The 17,172-nt window shown below is 51.7% G+C and overlaps 2 protein-coding genes across 7 annotated transcripts; both read right to left on the minus strand.

Moving 5' to 3' along the window:
* Positions 1-173: 173 nt before the first annotated feature.
* Positions 174-9,292, minus strand: ACRBP (acrosin binding protein). 2 transcript variants are annotated; one of them, XM_036117700.2, is made up of 10 exons: positions 8,426-9,292; positions 7,905-8,123; positions 7,628-7,722; positions 7,003-7,120; positions 5,925-6,369; positions 5,308-5,440; positions 2,685-2,864; positions 2,396-2,563; positions 1,158-1,241; positions 174-510 (listed from the first exon to the last, which is right to left on the minus strand). In XM_036117700.2, the coding sequence occupies exons 1-10, from the start codon at positions 8,466-8,468 to the stop codon at positions 388-390; spliced, it is 1,608 nt and encodes a 535-aa protein (XP_035973593.1). In that variant the 5' UTR covers positions 8,469-9,292; the 3' UTR covers positions 174-387. The 2 variants fall into 2 exon arrangements, with proteins under 2 accessions (XP_035973593.1, XP_035973595.1); XM_036117702.2 differs by lacking the exon at positions 2,396-2,563.
* Positions 9,293-9,434: 142 nt separating this feature from the next.
* ING4 (inhibitor of growth family member 4) lies at positions 9,435-16,514 on the minus strand. 5 transcript variants are annotated; one of them, XM_036117705.1, is made up of 8 exons: positions 16,360-16,514; positions 13,318-13,389; positions 11,450-11,616; positions 11,164-11,269; positions 10,902-11,007; positions 10,514-10,661; positions 10,194-10,255; positions 9,435-10,082 (listed from the first exon to the last, which is right to left on the minus strand). In XM_036117705.1, the coding sequence occupies exons 1-8, from the start codon at positions 16,394-16,396 to the stop codon at positions 10,043-10,045; spliced, it is 738 nt and encodes a 245-aa protein (XP_035973598.1). In that variant the 5' UTR covers positions 16,397-16,514; the 3' UTR covers positions 9,435-10,042. The 5 variants fall into 5 exon arrangements, with proteins under 5 accessions (XP_035973598.1, XP_035973597.1, XP_035973596.1 ...); XM_036117704.1 differs by having other exon boundaries at positions 11,155-11,269; XM_036117703.1 differs by having other exon boundaries at positions 10,902-11,010; positions 11,155-11,269.
* Between the last annotated feature and the right edge of the window lie 658 nt (positions 16,515-17,172).

Below are 17,172 nucleotides of genomic sequence, written 5' to 3' on the forward strand. Positions count from 1 at the left end.
CCAATCTCCAGATTCCTTAGGTCTCCTGGCAGTTGGCTACTTCCCTGAGTACAATTCATGAGGTCCTTTCATCTTCAGACGGATCCATAAATCCCAGGGGTTGGAGTGTTGATTCCCAGGGGGCAGGATGGCAGTGCTGAGTCTGGGATCATAACCAAAGTAGGCCACACAGGTTGAAAATAAACACTTTATGCAAAGACATCCTTTAAGGTGGGTGGCGTTCCCATCATGGGCCTCTCTGGGACTGCTGCCCCAACCCAAGGAAAGTTAGTAGGGGCCAGGTAAGAGACCCATAAGGGGCAGCCAAGAAGCAAACTGACAGATGGGGTCTAAGAGCAATGGAATGCGGAAAGGTCGGGCTGGGGTGGAGACAGGATGGGCCCCAGCTCAGCCGGCTTGGCCGAGAGTCAGGGTGCTGAATTCCTGGCTCCATCGAAGCACGAGGTCCTCACTTTTGGCCTGGCTCAAGACGCTGTAAGTCTCGTTCTGCAGACATCTCATCCGGGACACCTACACAGGGATCGGGGACACAGTCTGTGTCACAGAGCCCAGGGGGCAGAGGCGTGGAGGTGGGGAAGTGGCATTAGTCCTGCAGGAACCAGAGGCGAGCGGGGACGGGCACAGGGCAGTCGGAGGAAGGAGGAAACAGATGTGGGTTTTTAAGGCTGCAAGACACACCAAGTAGCCCAACCTCTCCTTTAAGAAGCGAGGAGGCTGAGGATGGAGAAGGAAGTGACTTATTCCAGACTACCTGGTGAGTAAGAGTCCAGACCTCAATATCCAATGCCCAACCCAGCTAGGGATTCTTGCTGTGGTGCCCCGAGGGCCCTCTCCTTTTATTTGCACATCCCTCCTGGACACCCCTCCCCCCGCCCCCCCCGCCCCCCCGCAACCTCTGCCTTGGAGGGCCTCGCTTACTCCAAGACAGGAGGGGGTGGGAGAGAGGGCTCTGGTGGAGGCCTCAGCCCAGAGAGGCAAGCTGGGAACTGTTCTCGCCCCTGTTGCTCAGAGCAGAGTGGGGTGTGTGTGTGTGTGTGTGTGTGTGTGTGTGTGTGTGCGCGCGCGCGCGCGCGCGCGCGCGCGCTCAGAATAGACCCCCCTGTGGTGACCGATTGAAGGGCTGAGGGGAGAAGGAGGGGGTGGGGTGAGGGGCTTACCTTCCGGTCCCGGCTTCTCATCAGGCACTGTTGGCTTTTGAAGGCACAGTAGTTTGGGTACTGTACATAGTCCGTGTCACAAATCTAAGCCAGGAGCCAGGAATGGGGAGGTGCGGAGACGTCAGAAGCCTTCTAAGACGCCAGTCCTCCAGAGAGAGCCCATAATGGCCAAACCAGGGCCGGGGGTAGAGCCCTTGAGAACCAGACCTTCCACACCCAGGGTGCCCCCTTCTCTGAGGAATAGGCCTCTGTCCCCTGTGCCTTTCCTGTCCCACCCTCAGTCCCAGTTCGGTGCTGAACAGAAGCCAGGAGGCGGAGAATTAAGTGGCTGCCCTGCTGGTCAGCTTGCTGGGAAAGTTGCTGAGGAATAGGGAATGGGGAAGGGGCCCCAATCAGGGGTCCAATCTCAGGGAGCCTTCTAGTGATGGTTACGTGAGGGAGAGGGTAAAGAATCTCTAATGTGTGACCTTGGGTGAATCACTTCCCTCTGTGGATCTCACCTCCCCATCTATAAATCCAGGGGAGGAGGAGGGATGATCTCTGAGACCCTTTCTAGGGTCTACCACTCCTCAGGCCCAGGGATAAGAGCTGGGCAGGGGCCCCTCATCTCAGCTACCAACCCTTTCTTAAGCTGCCCCGGCTTTTCCTGGCCTTGACTTTTCCTGCTAAACCACAGGAGGGAGGGGCCTGGCTGTCCGTCAACAACTAGTAGCTCCACAGGGGAGGTCACTCTGGGGAGAGAGGGAGCAAAGTTGATTCCACTGAGCAGAGAAAGTGCTGGAACCGTAGGGCAAGGAGCCCGCCAGACTGAAGCAGGGCAGCACTGGGTCACAGGTCCATGACACCTTGGGCATCCCCTCATCATTGGTTGTAAAGGTGAGTCTAACTTTGGGCCAGTGTGGGAAGTGACTTGACCAAAGTCCCTCAGCAGGGACCCTGCAGAGCTGGGATCAGAACCTCTGTCTCCTGCCTCCCAGTCCTGTGCTCTCCCGGCCCCTCCGCCCCTCTGATTCCTACTCCTTTCACAAACACAATCCTGTTCTTTTTTTTTTTTTTTTTTGAGAGGGGGTGGGGGGTGGAAGGGTGTCTATTGGAAAAGAGGCAGGGGCTCAGTGAGGACTGGTCCCCCAGAAGCCAGAGGCCTAGCCCCCTTGCATATCTTAGGGCTACTTAGAGCAAGGAACTGGAAGGAACGGGGACAACTGGGGTAGGGTTGAGCTTTGGGTAAAGGCTCTGACCTTGGTGGGGAAATCCCCATCCTGGAAGCTAAGGAATTCTGTCTGGAGCCAGCCGGACACCCGAATATCTTCACAGCCCTTGGTGGCCAGCCGGGCGCACCAGAAGTCCATGCGGAGCCCACCATACATATCCAGCCCGTAGAAGCGGCCTGATGTTGGGGTCCCTACCTGTGGCACAGGGGACAGGGGGGAGGTGCACGCCCCTGCCCCCCTGCAGACTTCCCTTCCCACTGCCCAGTCCTTCCTGGAGCCTGAGGCCTCCCCCACTGCAGGCTGCCCGGCTAGGTACCTGGGTACCGATGGACATGCTCTGGGCTATGAGCAAGGGGCTGATGAAGGGTGTTTTGTGCGAGTTGTCACACAGCTGTCGCTGCAGGACCGCCTCCGAGTGGCACTGTTCCAGCTTCAGGGAGCAGAAGTCACAGAGGGCACAGGTGGCTGTGTGTCGCCGCCCAAGGCTGTCACAGACCTGGGGCAGGAGTGTGGTTGACAGACTGAGGCTGAGACACTTCCAGCCCTGCAGAACCGTCCCTGCAGAATGTCTTCCCATTAAGGCTCTTCCGAAGGCTTCTCTGGCTTTCCTCCCTGACCCCTCCCCAAGGCTCCTCCAGGACCTCTGCTCAGTGTTCTAACTCTTCACCTTCTTCCTGCCGTGTCTACTCCCAGGTAACCTCACCTTTCTGCAGGCGACACCCAAATCATATCATCCGTTCCGATCTCTTTCCTGAGCTCCAAATCCTCACTGCAAAGTCCCTGACAGATGTCTACCACCAGGTGACCTACAATCACTCCTTTTTTTTTTTTTTTTTTTAAGGAATTTATTTGAGAGAGAGAGCACACACAAGAAGTGGGGAGGGGCAGAGGGAGAGGGAGAAGCAGATTCCCCACTGAGCAGGGAGTCCGACGCGGGGCTAGATCCCAGGACCCTGGGATCATGACCTGAGCCGAAGGCAGACGCTTAACGAACTGAACCACCCAGGTGCCCCCAATTTTTTTTTTTTTAGATTTGCAATCACTCCTTAGACTCTGAAAAGGACTCATGACCTTCTCTTTCCCTCTCTCTGCTAATGATAATGCTAATATCTACACAGTCGACACAGTGCTAAGCACCATGGCCATAAACACTCTCGTCTCAGTTAGCCTTCACCAGAGCCCTATGCTAGACTAGGTACTAGAAACATCTCCATTTGACTGATTAGGAAACGGGCTCAGTTGAGGCCGAGTGATCTGCTCAGAACCACGCGTCTAATAGATGGTGGAGCTCTATTCTGCTAACTCCCAAACCTACACTCTACCCAAGAACCCAGGTCCAAAATCTCCAAGTTCTTGGAAGACATTCTTCAGAGCGGAGTTACCCATCTCCTAGCTGGGGGCTGCGCCCTGACTGGGCTTCCTCCGCATTCTAGGCTGGGGCTTGCTAACCAGCATGTCCCATTCATGCCATCCTCCCCCTTCACGCGTGGGTACACACGTCACAGTGCACGGAATCTCTTATGTCACCTTGCTTACTCCTCACACCAGCACGGAAGGGAGCATCATCATGTCCTTGACTCAAATTGTTATCGGGTTAGTGCTTCCTACCAAGTTCAATACAAATGCTTCAGACCGCTGTTTGAGATTTTTCACCTTAGGCCCCTTCCTATCTCTCCTGCCACTCTGCTCCGGGTAAAAATGGGCTCCTGACTGGTCCCTTAACCAAACCCCGATATCCAGGGAGCTCTCCATGACTCCTGAACTTCCTACCCTCAAAAAAAAAAAAAGAAGTCTCAGGGGGCGCCTGGGTGGCTCAGGCGGTTAAGCGTCTGCCTTCGGCTCAGGTCATGATCTCAGGGTCCTGGGATCGAGTCCCACATGGGGCTCTCCTTTCAGCGGCGAGTCTGCTTCTCCTTCTGCCCCGCCCCCCCCATGCTCTCCCTCAAATAAATAAATAAAATCTTAAAAAGAAAAGTCTCTCTCCAACACCTACTGCGCACTTCTTTTATAATGCTACTGAATCCCTCATGCTTTCAGACCCCTTAAGGGCGGGAGCAGTATGCTCATTCTTGGTGCCCTACTATTCCCTCTAACAGGAACCTCTACCAAGCCCCTTCTTTTGCCTGCGTAACGTCTTTCATCTTCAGGTCTCTGTTTTAAACATTGGTTTCTCTAGGAATTCTCTGATCCTCCCAAACATGGACCGTGGGGTGCCCCATCTGCTGCGTCTGGACTATGTACTTATCCATGGTTGCATTTATCCATCACACTATTCTGCCTGTTTCCTCATCTGTCTCTCCTACTACAGTCTAAGAAGACTGGATCTATTTTACCCATCACCAACATCTCGAGTACCTAGTACAGAGTTGGTACGCTATACTAAAAAACCAATTATTTAACTTGCTCGTTGGCCATCCTCTGGGCCTGGCACTATGCAATATTGAACAAACGGATGAATGGAAGGCATGCTCACTCTTAACAAGTGCTTGCTAACTTGTCTTATTTGAAAGCCTACAGAATATCTTCCCGGGAATAGGATTCGCTGGGTGCTGAGGGCACACTGAGACTGGGATCTCTCTACAGATCCTTGGAACGGGATCTATGGCCCCCCTGGAAAGGAGAGCTGCATCCAAGGCAAAGCCAAGTATTGAAGATGGTGAACTAGCTCGGAGATAACTCAAGCCTAACAGCTCAGAGAGATGAAGACTGAACTCTGGACTGGAAAGGATTCCAAACTAGGTCTTGGGCCTTTTTCCTTTAAGATGAGCCGGAGATGTCCTCCCAAAGAAAGATTCTCATTCAGAGAGAATGTCTCTCCAGTGATGCCTTGTGCTTTCTGTATCCCTGCCTTTCCCCCCTCACTCTCAAGGCCCAGTCTAATGCCGGGCGCAGAGGATGGCCAAAGAGCATGTATCCATTAAACAGCATTGCAGGCATACCGGCTTCCCGAAGCCAAGGATCTCCTCCTCTATGTACTGCCAGGCCCTGGCTGTGGGGGTTATGGTGCAGGTGTTCTCCACAATCGAGTAGCATAGCACCAACAATGCCTCTACGTGGGGCATCTGCAGGAGGCTGCAAGAAGACGGCACTGGCTGGTGGGCATGCCGGAGGGCTGGGGCAGAAAGCCACATCCACTCTTCCCCCACCCCTCCTTGGTGTCTGGTCTTGGTCACACACATTCAGCATGATGATGGGGCTTTAGAGGCCTCCAGGCCAACTGCCTCCTTTCACAGATGAGGAACTGAGAAACAGAAAGGGGAAGTAATCCTCCCCAAAGCTGCAGTGCTAATCAGAGGCAGAGACAAGACCAGAACCCAGGCCCAGGTCCAGGGCCCATACCAACCCATCACACAGAGCAAGGGCATCTAGGACAGTGCTTAAGGCAGTGATGGAGACAGAAGAGGTGAGGCAGACAGCTGCTAGGCGCGCCTGAAGCCCAAGCAGGTCTGAGTGGGTCTTGGAAGCCGAGGCTGGGAAAGGGAGCCTCGCCTTCCCAAAAAAGGCAGCAGCGGGGATAGGGTGGTGGCCGGGGTGTGTGGGTCAGAACGGCCTGTACCTGTCACGGGTTGGCTTTTTCCAGACGGGTTCTTCATCATACAGATCATTCATTTCATCCATTTCCTGGGCTGATCGGATGAGCTCCTGGATGTTCTCCATCATCATAGGAGTGGACTCCACTTCCCGGACTCGGGGAGTGAAGGAGAAAGGGTTGGAAGACACAAATTCAGACTGGAACTTGAGCTCTGGGTCTGTCTGCAGCCCAGCCATTGACTCCAGTCCCTCCTCTGCCCCCTGTCCTTCCTCTTGCTTTCCCTCCTCCTCCAGCTCCTCTTCTTGCTCTTCTTGCTCCTGGCCCTGCTCCTGCTTATGCTCCTGGCCCTGCTCCTGCTTGCGCTCCTGGCCCTGCTCCTGGCCCCCCAGGGACAGGGAGGACTGTAGCAGCTCCTCCACGTTGTTGTTAAGCCTCTCGGGCCAGGGCTGGAAGGCCTGTCGTTCTGTGGCTGCAGAAGGGTTTGGGAAGGACCGAGAAAGAAAATGGGAAGGAAGAGTCAGGCTTCTGGCCCCTGAGAGGGACACACACAGAAACACAAAGGCACAGGAAAGCAGCCTAAATGACATTCACACAGCCGAGCATAAAAGACACGGGGAAGACTACGAGTATGAAAATAAAAGAAAAATTGCCATGGCAATTATGGCAACCGTGGTTCTCCTTTCCACCTCCCCGAGAAGTGCTCCTCTTCCCTAGCTCCCACCTCAAATCCCACCTTTTGTCCCTCTCACTTAGGAAACACCAAAGATGCTGAATAGCGAGCAACGAATCCTTTCTAGAGTGAAGATGGCGGCTTATAAAAGTCCCAGAGGACTTCCAGACGCAGGAATGTTTGGGGGAGCTGGGAAAAGTGAATTTTTCCTAGAATTGTAAGCAATGTCAGAAGATACTCCTGGACGGGAAAGCCCCACCTTGTATTCATAAAAAGCAGTCTCCAGCCTTATGTAACCATGCTGCCAGCCCCCCACCCCCCAGCCCTGCTCAACATTCTTCCCCATTCCCTACCACTGATGCCTTAACTCCTGGGCTCTGGGATTTGTGGAAGGGCTTGCAGGTAGCCTCCCAGGTACTGGCAGGGTCTCACCTGTGACATGAGATGAGAGGCGGGAGGTCATCGTGGTGGGAGGGACATCAGAAGAACTGTCAATCTCCTTGAGAGTGTTAGGTGAGAGGATTGAGACTGGTTGGGAGCACCGGACCCTCTGCAAGAAGAGAAGGACAGTGGGCATGCGTTTCCCATAGGGCAGACTTCTACTCCAGCGTCCAGCTCAGTCCTTTTCTGGCATGTCTCCTCTCTCACAGTTGCTGGGCAGGGATGAAGGGATATGGTCCTGGTGGAACCCTCTAAACCTGAGAAAGGGTTCCCCTGTGAGATAAGACTCGGTGTCTGGGCCACACCTCTGCCTTCACTCTTGTGTTTGACTTGAAAGAAATCACTCAAGTATTAGAAGAAAGGGGAGGCCTTGTCCCTTTGCCTCTTCTCTGCCCTCTTCCCTACTTTCCTTGCAGGAACAAGACTATTCTGACAGTCTGGACGCCCAAGGTGAGACTGTACTCCTACGTACTCTGAGTAAAGGATTGGCAAAGTGGCAGGGAGGGAAGATCTCAGGATGGCCCTCCTGGAGCCCTTCTTCAACGCCTCACCTCCCCGGCCCCCAACTCCCCCGTGGTCCTCGGACACCAGATCCAACCTTTGTCCCCGGCCTCACCTTGGCGTAGTAGACGTGGTTGGAGCAACGATACTGAGTAAATTGGCAGAAGGACTCAAACCAGGAGGCATAAGGGAGGTCGGAGCAGACAGCGCCTGAGAATGGGCAGGGGTGGAGAAGGTGAACACACACAAGGGGGGACCTCTCTCCCCGAGGGGGAGGGGGCGGTGGGCTCCTTGGGTCTGCAGAGTGGAGAATATGGCCCCCGGCTAAGGAGCCGGCCATACTCCTCCCGTCTCAAGCGAGCACGGGGCTGCCCCACCAGTCTGGCCCTCACCGTCCGGCACCAAGCCGTGATTTTCGTATTGGTCCAGCTGGACGAGGGTGGGGTTCCGGCAGCCGTGCGTTGCCCGGAGACGGCAGGTAGTCTCTGCTTTCCAGGTTGGGGTCAGCAGTGCGAAGAAGCGTTCATATTCGGTGGGAGAGAGAGGGCTGCCTGGGGTGGAGGCCGAAATTGAATCCTGGGCTGGGGCAGGTGTCAGAAGCAGGAGCAGCCCTGCGGGGCAGGGAAACAAACGGATGGACCGAACTCCAAAACCCGCCTCGGGCCCTGGACAGACAGACTCGCAAACGGGCCCCGTGGAAATCAGCAACTGGGGGATGTCTGGCCGGCGATCCCCGCGGATCACGGTGAGGAGATTCCAGGGGCAGAGGGTAGGGTCTGAGCCCAGAAGCTAGGGAGCAAACCCAACGTGACCACCCTGAGAAAGCGTTTCAAAACCTTATAGCAAGGGCGCTTGGGAGGTGGAGGACTGAACCCCGGGAGAAAGACTGCTCGAGTAGGCGGGAACCTCTCACCCTCGAGGAGTGAGAGAAGGAAGCCGGCGGCTAGCTTCCTCATGGCCCCAGTCGATCCGCCCGCGTTTCCCGGACCAAAGCGGCCTCTAACGGGCCAAGCCAAAGAGAGCCGGCGGGCGCGGGCTTGCCGATGGGGGAGTAGAAGGTGCGGCCCCGACGTCACAAAGGGCGGGGGGCGGGGCCGCGAAAACCGCCGCGCGCTCTGGGGGTCACCGCGCCTGCCCGGGGGGCGGGGGGAAGGGTGTAAGGGTCCTCACGTGTGTCATATTCCACCCCCGGAGGATAATGACGGCAAAAGCCATCACGGACTCAGTACCTTCGACGGAGTAGGCCCCGTGCTGTTCTTTGTATGTATCACCTTATTGCATTCCCGAGGTAATCCTACAAAGTGGGTACTGTTATCCCTGCATTACAGATGACAAAACCGGGGTTTGGAGAACCAGTCTGCCTGATGGGTGGTGAGGCCTAGATGGGAATGTAGGCGGGGTTCTAGGGCAGGCAGGGATGGAGTGTACAGAACAAAGTCAGCCTACCTGGAGGTAAGAAATGAGCCAAAGGGGGAAGCAAGCCGGGTTCGGGTGAGGAGGTGCTCAGGTGTAAGGATGGTTCAGTCTAAGGAAGGCGTTTCCAAATGGGAGGTGAGCAAGACAACCCATCGGCATAGGGGCAAAATGTTTTTCCGTTTTGTGTTTAAAATAAGAAATCAAGCTAATAGTATAATAGTACATGCATAAAACACACATACACGTTTATTGGAAATTAAGTGAAAGATGTTTTATGGAGAAAAGATGCAGAATTTTAAAAGTCTGGGAAAGCCCCAGGCTGCAGCACTTCCCCTCCCCCCCGCACCCCTGCCCAAGGTGAGAAGTTGTGGATTCTGGTGCAGAGGTACCGCTTCTGGTTTCATGTCTTGTTCTACTTCCTCCCACCTCTAATCCAACCCAGAGGATGCAAACAAAATGTTTAGCACACGTACTGAAATACGGTCTCTACAATAAACACAGCAGGCCAACATGGATAGCTTTTATTCACCTACTCAAATTCCTTTACACATGTGTATGTGCATTCCACCTTGCCCCCTCTCCCACTCACAAGGCCAGGATGAATCCTCTTGGCACAGAGGAAGGGGTGCCCCTTCAACTAAGGCCACAGCCCAGATGCTCTGGGGGATCCCCTACCTTGGAAAAAGCAGGAAGAGAACAAAGAGAGTTTATCACACCAGAGCACCCCCACAGGGGGAGGGAATCAGGAGGGCAGGGGAGTGCCCCCATGCTACTGCCCCAGTCCTTAAATACAAAGCAAGGGGAGTGAAGAGGACCATCCCTTGGAAATACAGCACCAACCTCAGCACAGAGGCAAAAGGACAGTGGGCAAGACCACTTCCCTCTGAGGGGGGCAGGCTGAATGAGAGTACAGACGGTTAGCGGCTGCGGCACCCCTCCCCACCAGGGTTTGGATGCAGCCTCAGCACCAGGAGTGGGCAGAGGGGAGGAGAAGGGATGACTACACTGCGCCATCCACTCTCCCGGAGCCCCCGGGCCCCAGCACAGGCTTTCCTCTCCCCACTAGCCCAGGTCCAGGGATGTAGAAGAAACCGTGGGAATCCAAGGCCCCTATCTATTTCTTCTTGCGTTCCTGGGAGCAGCGTGGGCAGAACCTAGAGAGGAATGTGATAGAGAGAGGCGGAAGGAGAAAGTGAGTGAGAGGGAGTGCCCTCCTCCACGCAGCTCAGGGGCAGCCCGGCGCCTGCCGCAACTCTCTCACTCACCACTTCCCCCGAGGCTTGGTCGTCAGCCCCACACAGGCAAAGTGGAACCACTCGATGGAACACTGAAAAGGAGGAAGATGGAAGAAGCAGAAGTCAGGGGCCCAGGTGGGGCAGAGGAAAGACAAGAAGTTTCCTCCACAGATTCCTCAGAAGTGTTCCCATATTCCGTCCCTTTGTAGAAATCTTGGAGGTCCCAAGGCCAACCAACTCCACCTTCCTGTTATTCTGGAGTCCCACTATTCAACCGTTTCTTCCCCTCTTGTACCCGCTCCCTCGTGGCCCCCAGAACCCCATCTGGAGGCAAAACGGTTGGTTCTCACATCAGGGTTGTCACAGCCAATCATCTCTCCATAGGAGACCTGGTGACAAAGGCAATAGGTGGGTTCGTTGGGATCCACAGGCATATCCAACACATCAGAGGGGTGGACACTGCCAAAGGTCACTGAGGGCATCCCATACTCAGGACTTCTGCATGCCGAGAGGAAGAGAACGTGTCATCTGCAGAAAGGGAAGCTAGAAAGGTGGTAGAAAGACAACCTGGAGGGGCAAGTGATTTGTGGTGTCTCTTTTCTATCCAGCAAATACCACAATGACAAGGAGAAGTTACTGGCACAGAAGATGGAGAGTGGCTAGGGGCAGTGTGGGGTGGGAGTGCGGGGCAGGAGAAAAAAATACACTGTGTGGCAAAGCGCCCCCTTGTACACTCACGTGCGCACAAGTTTCAACTTCTTTTGGGCAGCTTTGGGAGCTTCTTCATCTGAGTTTTTCCCTTTGGAACGAGCACGGGCAGCTTTCTTCTCCTTTTGGGTCCGGCCTTCTAGGAAAGAGGGGGAAAGCCAGAAGGCAGGGAGACAGAAAGATGGGTTAAGTCTTCCTGCTCGAGCCCCTCCCCTGTAGCCGGAGTGTGGCCGCTTCTCCCTCGGCACCCCCGCCCCCTCTCAAGCCCCGCCCCCCTCCTCACTCTTTTTGCCTTTGCTGGAAGAGCTGTCATAGTCACTGGACTCAATCTGCTTCTCCTTCAAATCAGCCTCGAAACGGGCCAGGTCTGTGTCCAGTCGCCGAATGTGTTTGTCCACCTAGGTGCAAGGAAGGAAAAGAGAGAGCTAAAAGGCTGGTTTGGGCAAAAAGAAAATAAGGCTAAGGCACATTCTGTGTATCTCCCAGACCCAAAACAGATCCCCACACAGCTGAAGGAGGGGTCCAGGACCCCAAGGATTAGATGGGAGGTAGGTGGGGAGCCGTGAACAGGGCCATACCATCTCATAGGTCTGCATGGCAAGCTGCACCTTGTCGTCACCAAATTCCTTGCACTTGCCATAGGCTTCCTGGATCTGTTTGAGAAGGGCCAATTTTTCCTCGGAGCTCAGGCTGCGGGCGCTACTCATATACTCAGTGGCCAACTTGTCAATTTCAGCCTTCAGGTCTACAACAGAGACAGAGGCCGGGTCACAAAGGCCCCTGAGTGGCTAGGTGAAACACACTTCTTCCTCTTGTTTCTTGGACCTTTTCCATTGACCAGCATCATAACCTTCGAACTAAAATGCCCTGAAAGTTCACAGGTACTGTGCCATTTACTCAAGTAATGCAACATATTGACAGTATTTGTTTTAAAGGTGCCTTCAGGCGAACTGAAGTTAGTGAAAAATAAGGAGGGAGCCTTTGCACACCGCACTAATACGAAGTATATTTTTGTTGGTGTCCGCAGATGCTTCTTTGCAGGGCTTGCTGCTTCTTGAACCATGAATCTTGTCTCACAGGCTTCCTGATTTCTTGTCTCAAAAAACATTCCACAACAGCTCTGAGTGCTGCGAAGCCGGCTGGGTCATCTGCTGCGGCCGCCTTCCAGGTCTGTACATCTGTGACTCATCATTTAAAACTAGGCCCTAGTTCATTTATGTAACAGTTCTTCTACCCTACTTTGCTCGTCTGCAACCTGCTCGTATTTCCCGTCACTTTTTCTCTGTTTGTTCATCTTAGACATTGCTCCGAACATTTTAATATTGGAAGGCTGGCGACGTCCCCAGACACTGAGACTGTAGATGCCTACCGCCTACTATTTGGTAGGACTCATACAAAATGTCGATGAAAAGAGACAAAAGAGTGACTGTAACGTGGTGCAGCGACAGACAACTGGAAGGATCTGTGTGCACACTATGTTTGTGCCCCCTTTCATGGGAGGAAGCTGAAAATGCATGTAGTTTGATAATCTCCCAACCGGTCTTTCTGTGCATGAACTCAAGAGTAGGGACTGTGATACAAAGGAAGCAAGCTGGTTCTCAGCATCCGCCAGGCAGTTCTCGGGGCCGGGGGTGGGGTGGGGTGGGGTCCTACATCCAGGATTTTACATGATGTTCACCTTTTCATGAGTAAACTTACCCAGAGTAACTGAAATCACAGCTTTAGGTATTCTAACACCAGCTTGTCACATCCTTGAGCATGGCTACATAAGGATGGAAGGTAAGACCTATATATCCTTCAGCAGGTATGGGGCATGGCTCCAACAGACGACATCTTTGCCCTTGAAGAGACCAACCTGACCACTGTAGTGTAGCCTCAGGCTCCAAGTGAATGCCTCAATGCAGCCAGATTTGCTCAACATCCAAGGAAGGCCACAGATGGTATCTAGTGCTTCTGTAAGGTTGAAGAATACAGTGTAGAGATCCTGTTGTTAATTGCTGCTCTTCCTTCTTTTTTTCTTTCTCTCTCTCTTTTTTTTCTTTTTAAGAACTTCTCTACCAACATGACTTGCAGTCTACAGCCACACTGAATTTTGTGATACAACATTAACAATCCAGCAGAGTAGAAACATCCTAGTCTTCCTATAGATATATTGAATACAGAGAACAGAAACGATTCTAGAGTTGACTTCTTTTTGAATTCTTCTTGCAGATATAAAGAACAGAGCATCTTTGAGTTCTTGAGGCATTGCTGCAATACTCTATTATGGAAACGCTGATCTAGAAATGCAGATCCTCACTGCTCTCCTTTTAAGAATTGCGAGAGTAAAAAAGAGAGAGAAGCCACAGTTCTCCAGATCAGACCAGATGATATGGTAACACCAAAGAGAAAAAAGAAATGATCATACACACTCATTATACACCCAAACTCCTTACTCTGTACATACCCTCTGTTCTTTGGTCCAGGTCCCTCATGAGCTGAAAGTTTCTCTGCAGTTCGAAGGGGAGATTTTCAATACCTAGGGAGAAGAAAAAAACTGAGAATCACTGCACTTCATAGGCCTTACAGCTGCTTTTAAAGCACAGATCCAAAAGGGGACTCAGTTTCCCCTCCCTGGAACAGCTGGATTGATCCAGAACAGCAGTCATCATTCCTTTTTCAGTGGAGGCTGTGTCTGCATCTCTCCACAACTAACTTTGCCATCTCTTCACAGCTTTCCCACCATTTGCCCCTTCAGTGACCTTACTCTATCAATCAGCCCCTTCTTTCCCTTGATTCCCTTCATGCTCCTTGCCCTCAATCCAAATACCCACCTGGTATCCTCCACTATCACTCACACACACACACACACACACACACACACACACACACACACACACACTTCCAATCTGCTCTCTGTATCGTAGTCAGAATATTCTCTTAAAAAATGCAAATCTCATCAAGTCACCCTCCTGCTTTATAACCGTCTGGTAACTTCCTATCACACAATTCCTATTCCTATTTTGTACTTTCTGGCCCATGCTCGCCTTACTCCAGCCTTGATTCAGGTCGGTCCCCCTTTGTGCTCGGTCTGCCCTGATCAGACTGGCCTTCTCTTGAGTGCCCCCCAACTTTGCCAGGGCTCGTACTGCTACCCAGCTTTCCACGTGCTGCTTTCTCTGTCCGGAGTGACTGCTTGTTCTTCATCCCACCCCCACCATACTTCTTAGCCTACTAAACTGCTGTTCATTCTTCAAAGTTCAGCTCAACTCTGACTTCTCCAGACTCCAAGTGCCCTGGATGATGCCGTCAAGTTATTCTAGCTCTACCCTTTTGGGCACTTATCCAACTGCAATTAAATCATTAATTGTGTAACCAGTTATTTGGTATCTCTCGCCCTAGCCCTCCAGAAGGACTGGACACGTCTGTCTTCTCGCTTATTTTGCTATGACTTGTGTACAGAGGGTCTTCAATAAATACTTGAATAAATGCACACATAACTTAAGTCTCTCCATAAAAGAAAAATCTCTTCCCATGACTCCATTTCAAACTTTTAAAATACCTCCACTGCTTTAAACTATAACGTCAGGTCTGCCATCCCCAGTTTACTGAGATTACTTTAAGTCACCAATGACTTACCAAAACAAATGATCTGTTATTAGTCCTATCTTAAAAAATATGTCTGCAGCAGCTGGCACCATCTTCTTTCCTTCAGTAACTTTCTTCCTCTTAGGATTCTAAATCTCATCATATACTTTCTGATAATTCCAACAGTGATGTTTCTTTAGCCTGTCCCTTAAATGTTAATGTTTTCTTTCTTTCTTTTTTTTTTTTTTTAAAGATTTTATTTATTTGACAGAGAGAGAGACAGTGAGAGAGGGAACACAGCAGGGGGAGTGGGAGAGGGAGAAGCAGGCTTCCCGACAAGCAGGGAGTCTGATGCGGGGCACGATCCCAGGACCCTGGGATCATGACCTGAGCCGAAGGCAGACGCTTAATGACTGAGCCACCCAGGCGCCCCTGTTTTCTTGAGATTATACTTTAATCCTCTCATTTTCCCACTTTCGTTATATTCCCTGAATGATCTTGACCTCATTCACTCTCATACAATTACCATGCCTATGCTTAAGTTTAAAATTGAATTAGGTATATTGCTGTTACTCCTGATTCCCTATCTTGCTGATGGTATCATATCCACCTCACTTCCCAAGCAGGAAATCAAAGAGTCACCTTAGATTCTTCTTTCTCTCTCAACTACCCAGTCATTCAATCAGTGCTGTCCTTTTAGCTCCTAAAGACTTCTGTCACTCTCTGAGACCTGAACTTATCATACATCAGTTATTTTCCCTTATTAAAACCTATTTTTAAAATCTGTTGGTTCTTTGCTATCTAAAGTACAAGCCTCTTAGGCTGACTTAAAAGACCTTGCACAATCTAGACCCAGCCTTTCTCCAGCCTCACTTCCCAATCTTCCACCTTAGAGTCCTATCTATCAAGCACTCTGACTTCACCTTTCCTTGACCTGCCACAAATCCACCATAATACCTTTGCTGATGCCTTCTCCAACCAGAAATTTCCTTTCCTTCTCCACACTGGCAAATAAACACTCAGGTTTCAAAACTCTATTCAAAGATCACATACTCTGATAAAGCTTTACCTACATCCCCAGGGAATTAGCCCCTCTTTCTCCAGTGCTACCAACTGTCCTTTTAATGTATTTCTATTATTTCACTTGTCACAGTTTTATAATTATTTATTAGCAGAATCTGTTTCCTCCTAGACTATGAGCACTTGAGGGCACGGTCTGTGTCTTACTCATTTTGGTATCTCCGCAGTACCTGCCATTATGTCTGACCCAGAGCAGGGCCTCAATAAATGAATGGATGACTCCCAACACTAAGACAAATAAATGTAAGCGCATAAGGGTGACAGGCTTCGTGAAGGGGTGGGTAGGTAACACAAATGGCATAAACACAACACCAGATTTCCATTTGATAGGAATTGGATCTTTACTCCAAGAAGAGAAGCGTTCCAGTTTTACTACCTGACAGTGGTCACTCACAACCCGCGACCCCCATGAGAAACCGCTTCTCAGAAACAACTGAGCGGAGGAGCTGCGAGCAGGTCTTTGTCGCTGCTCCAAATAGCAGTGGGCGATATACTAAAACGACCGATCCTAAACGATTGTGGGGGGGGGGAGGTGAATATCCTGAGGCTGGAGACCCTGGAGATGGGCTCGGCAAATACCTTCCCAGCTCTGCCCATTAGCCCTACAAGAGACATCCCCTCAGCCCTACCGCGCAGCCCCTCCCTCGTCTACACCCAAAGCCAGGCCCCGACCCTGCTGCCCCGCCCCCTCTTTCTTCACACCCTCCAATATTTTCTCTCACGGAACCCCTTCACAATTGTGACTTTCTGACCACCGGGACTTCGGGGCCGTACAGCTCCTCAGCCCCGATCCCCCCCGCCACTCTATGACCCCTGACCCCCTCCTCCAGCCTGCTCTTACTGTCCAGATAATGTTCCAAATACATCCCCGCAGCCATCTTGAAGCAAAACAAAGCAACTTCCGATCCGCCCCGGAAGTGACTGAAACGCAACAGGCGCTGAAGCTATTATCCTTGGGTTGGAGCCTTTCCGCCCTTAAAAGGAGAGCTTCCGCCCTCAGTAAATTATTTGCCGGGACACATCCGCCCGACGTTGAAACTTTCCTTTTTGCGTAGGTAGCCGGGGCGGCCCGTGCCGAGGTGTCTTGAGGTGGCTTTAGCACGCTTCCGCCCTTACTGAGACCCCAGTACGCGACCGAAGCAGGCATGACGTCACTGCGGGTCGCCATTTTGCATTCCCTATCAAACTTTTTTTTTTTTCCCTCCAAAACCAGGATGTGCGGTAATGAGGGGCAAAAAACCCCCCTTGTCTCTTTAGGATAGTATTCCATAAATATACCTTTTCAGCGACTGGGGACTCTGCTCCTTTTTGCAGGATATGAATCTAGTGACCAGAGCAGGTCCTGGCTGAATCAAGACTTTCTTCAAGGGAGCTAGTTTCTTAACGAAGTTAGGAAGGCGTAGCTGGTGTTGCGAGATTTAAACCCTCCGCACTTCTTTTCAATCGCACGAACATCGGCTCCCCAGGATTATTTTTAACTTGGAAAGAAATAATTATTTATAAACTGTACTTATAAATACAAAGACTTACACAATAAAGCTGTAATTCTTCACAGTTGTCAGGGTTCCTGTCCTTTCACACTCGAATACATTCTCACGTATAAAATGACATAGTATTTTTGGCCTTGCCCCTTGTTTTTATCCGCCCCCCCCCT

Source organism: Halichoerus grypus, chromosome 6, assembly GCF_964656455.1.
Source record: "Halichoerus grypus chromosome 6, mHalGry1.hap1.1, whole genome shotgun sequence".
NCBI classification, from domain to species: domain Eukaryota; kingdom Metazoa; phylum Chordata; class Mammalia; order Carnivora; family Phocidae; genus Halichoerus; species Halichoerus grypus.

Bases quoted from the DNA above. Each gene is read 5' to 3' on its own strand.
- ACRBP (XM_036117700.2), bottom strand. From the start codon at position 8,468: ATGAGGAAGCTAGCCGCCGGCTTCCTTCTCTCACTCCTCGAGG. The intron at 7,723-7,904 runs GTGAGGGCCAGA...GCCCATTCTCAG, and splicing joins TCACGGCTTGGTGCCGGACG to GCGCTGTCTGCTCCGACCTC. The intron at 5,441-5,924 runs GTACAGGCCGTT...GTCTTCTTGCAG, and splicing joins AAAAAGCCAACCCGTGACAG to CCTCCTGCAGATGCCCCACG.
- ING4 (XM_036117703.1), bottom strand. From the start codon at position 16,396: ATGGCTGCGGGGATGTATTTGGAACATTATCTGGACA. The intron at 11,270-11,449 runs GTATGGCCCTGT...CCTTGCACCTAG, and splicing joins CCATGCAGACCTATGAGATG to GTGGACAAACACATTCGGCG. The intron at 11,011-11,154 runs GTGAGGAGGGGG...CCTCTTTCCTAG, and splicing joins TTCCAGCAAAGGCAAAAAGA to AAGGCCGGACCCAAAAGGAG.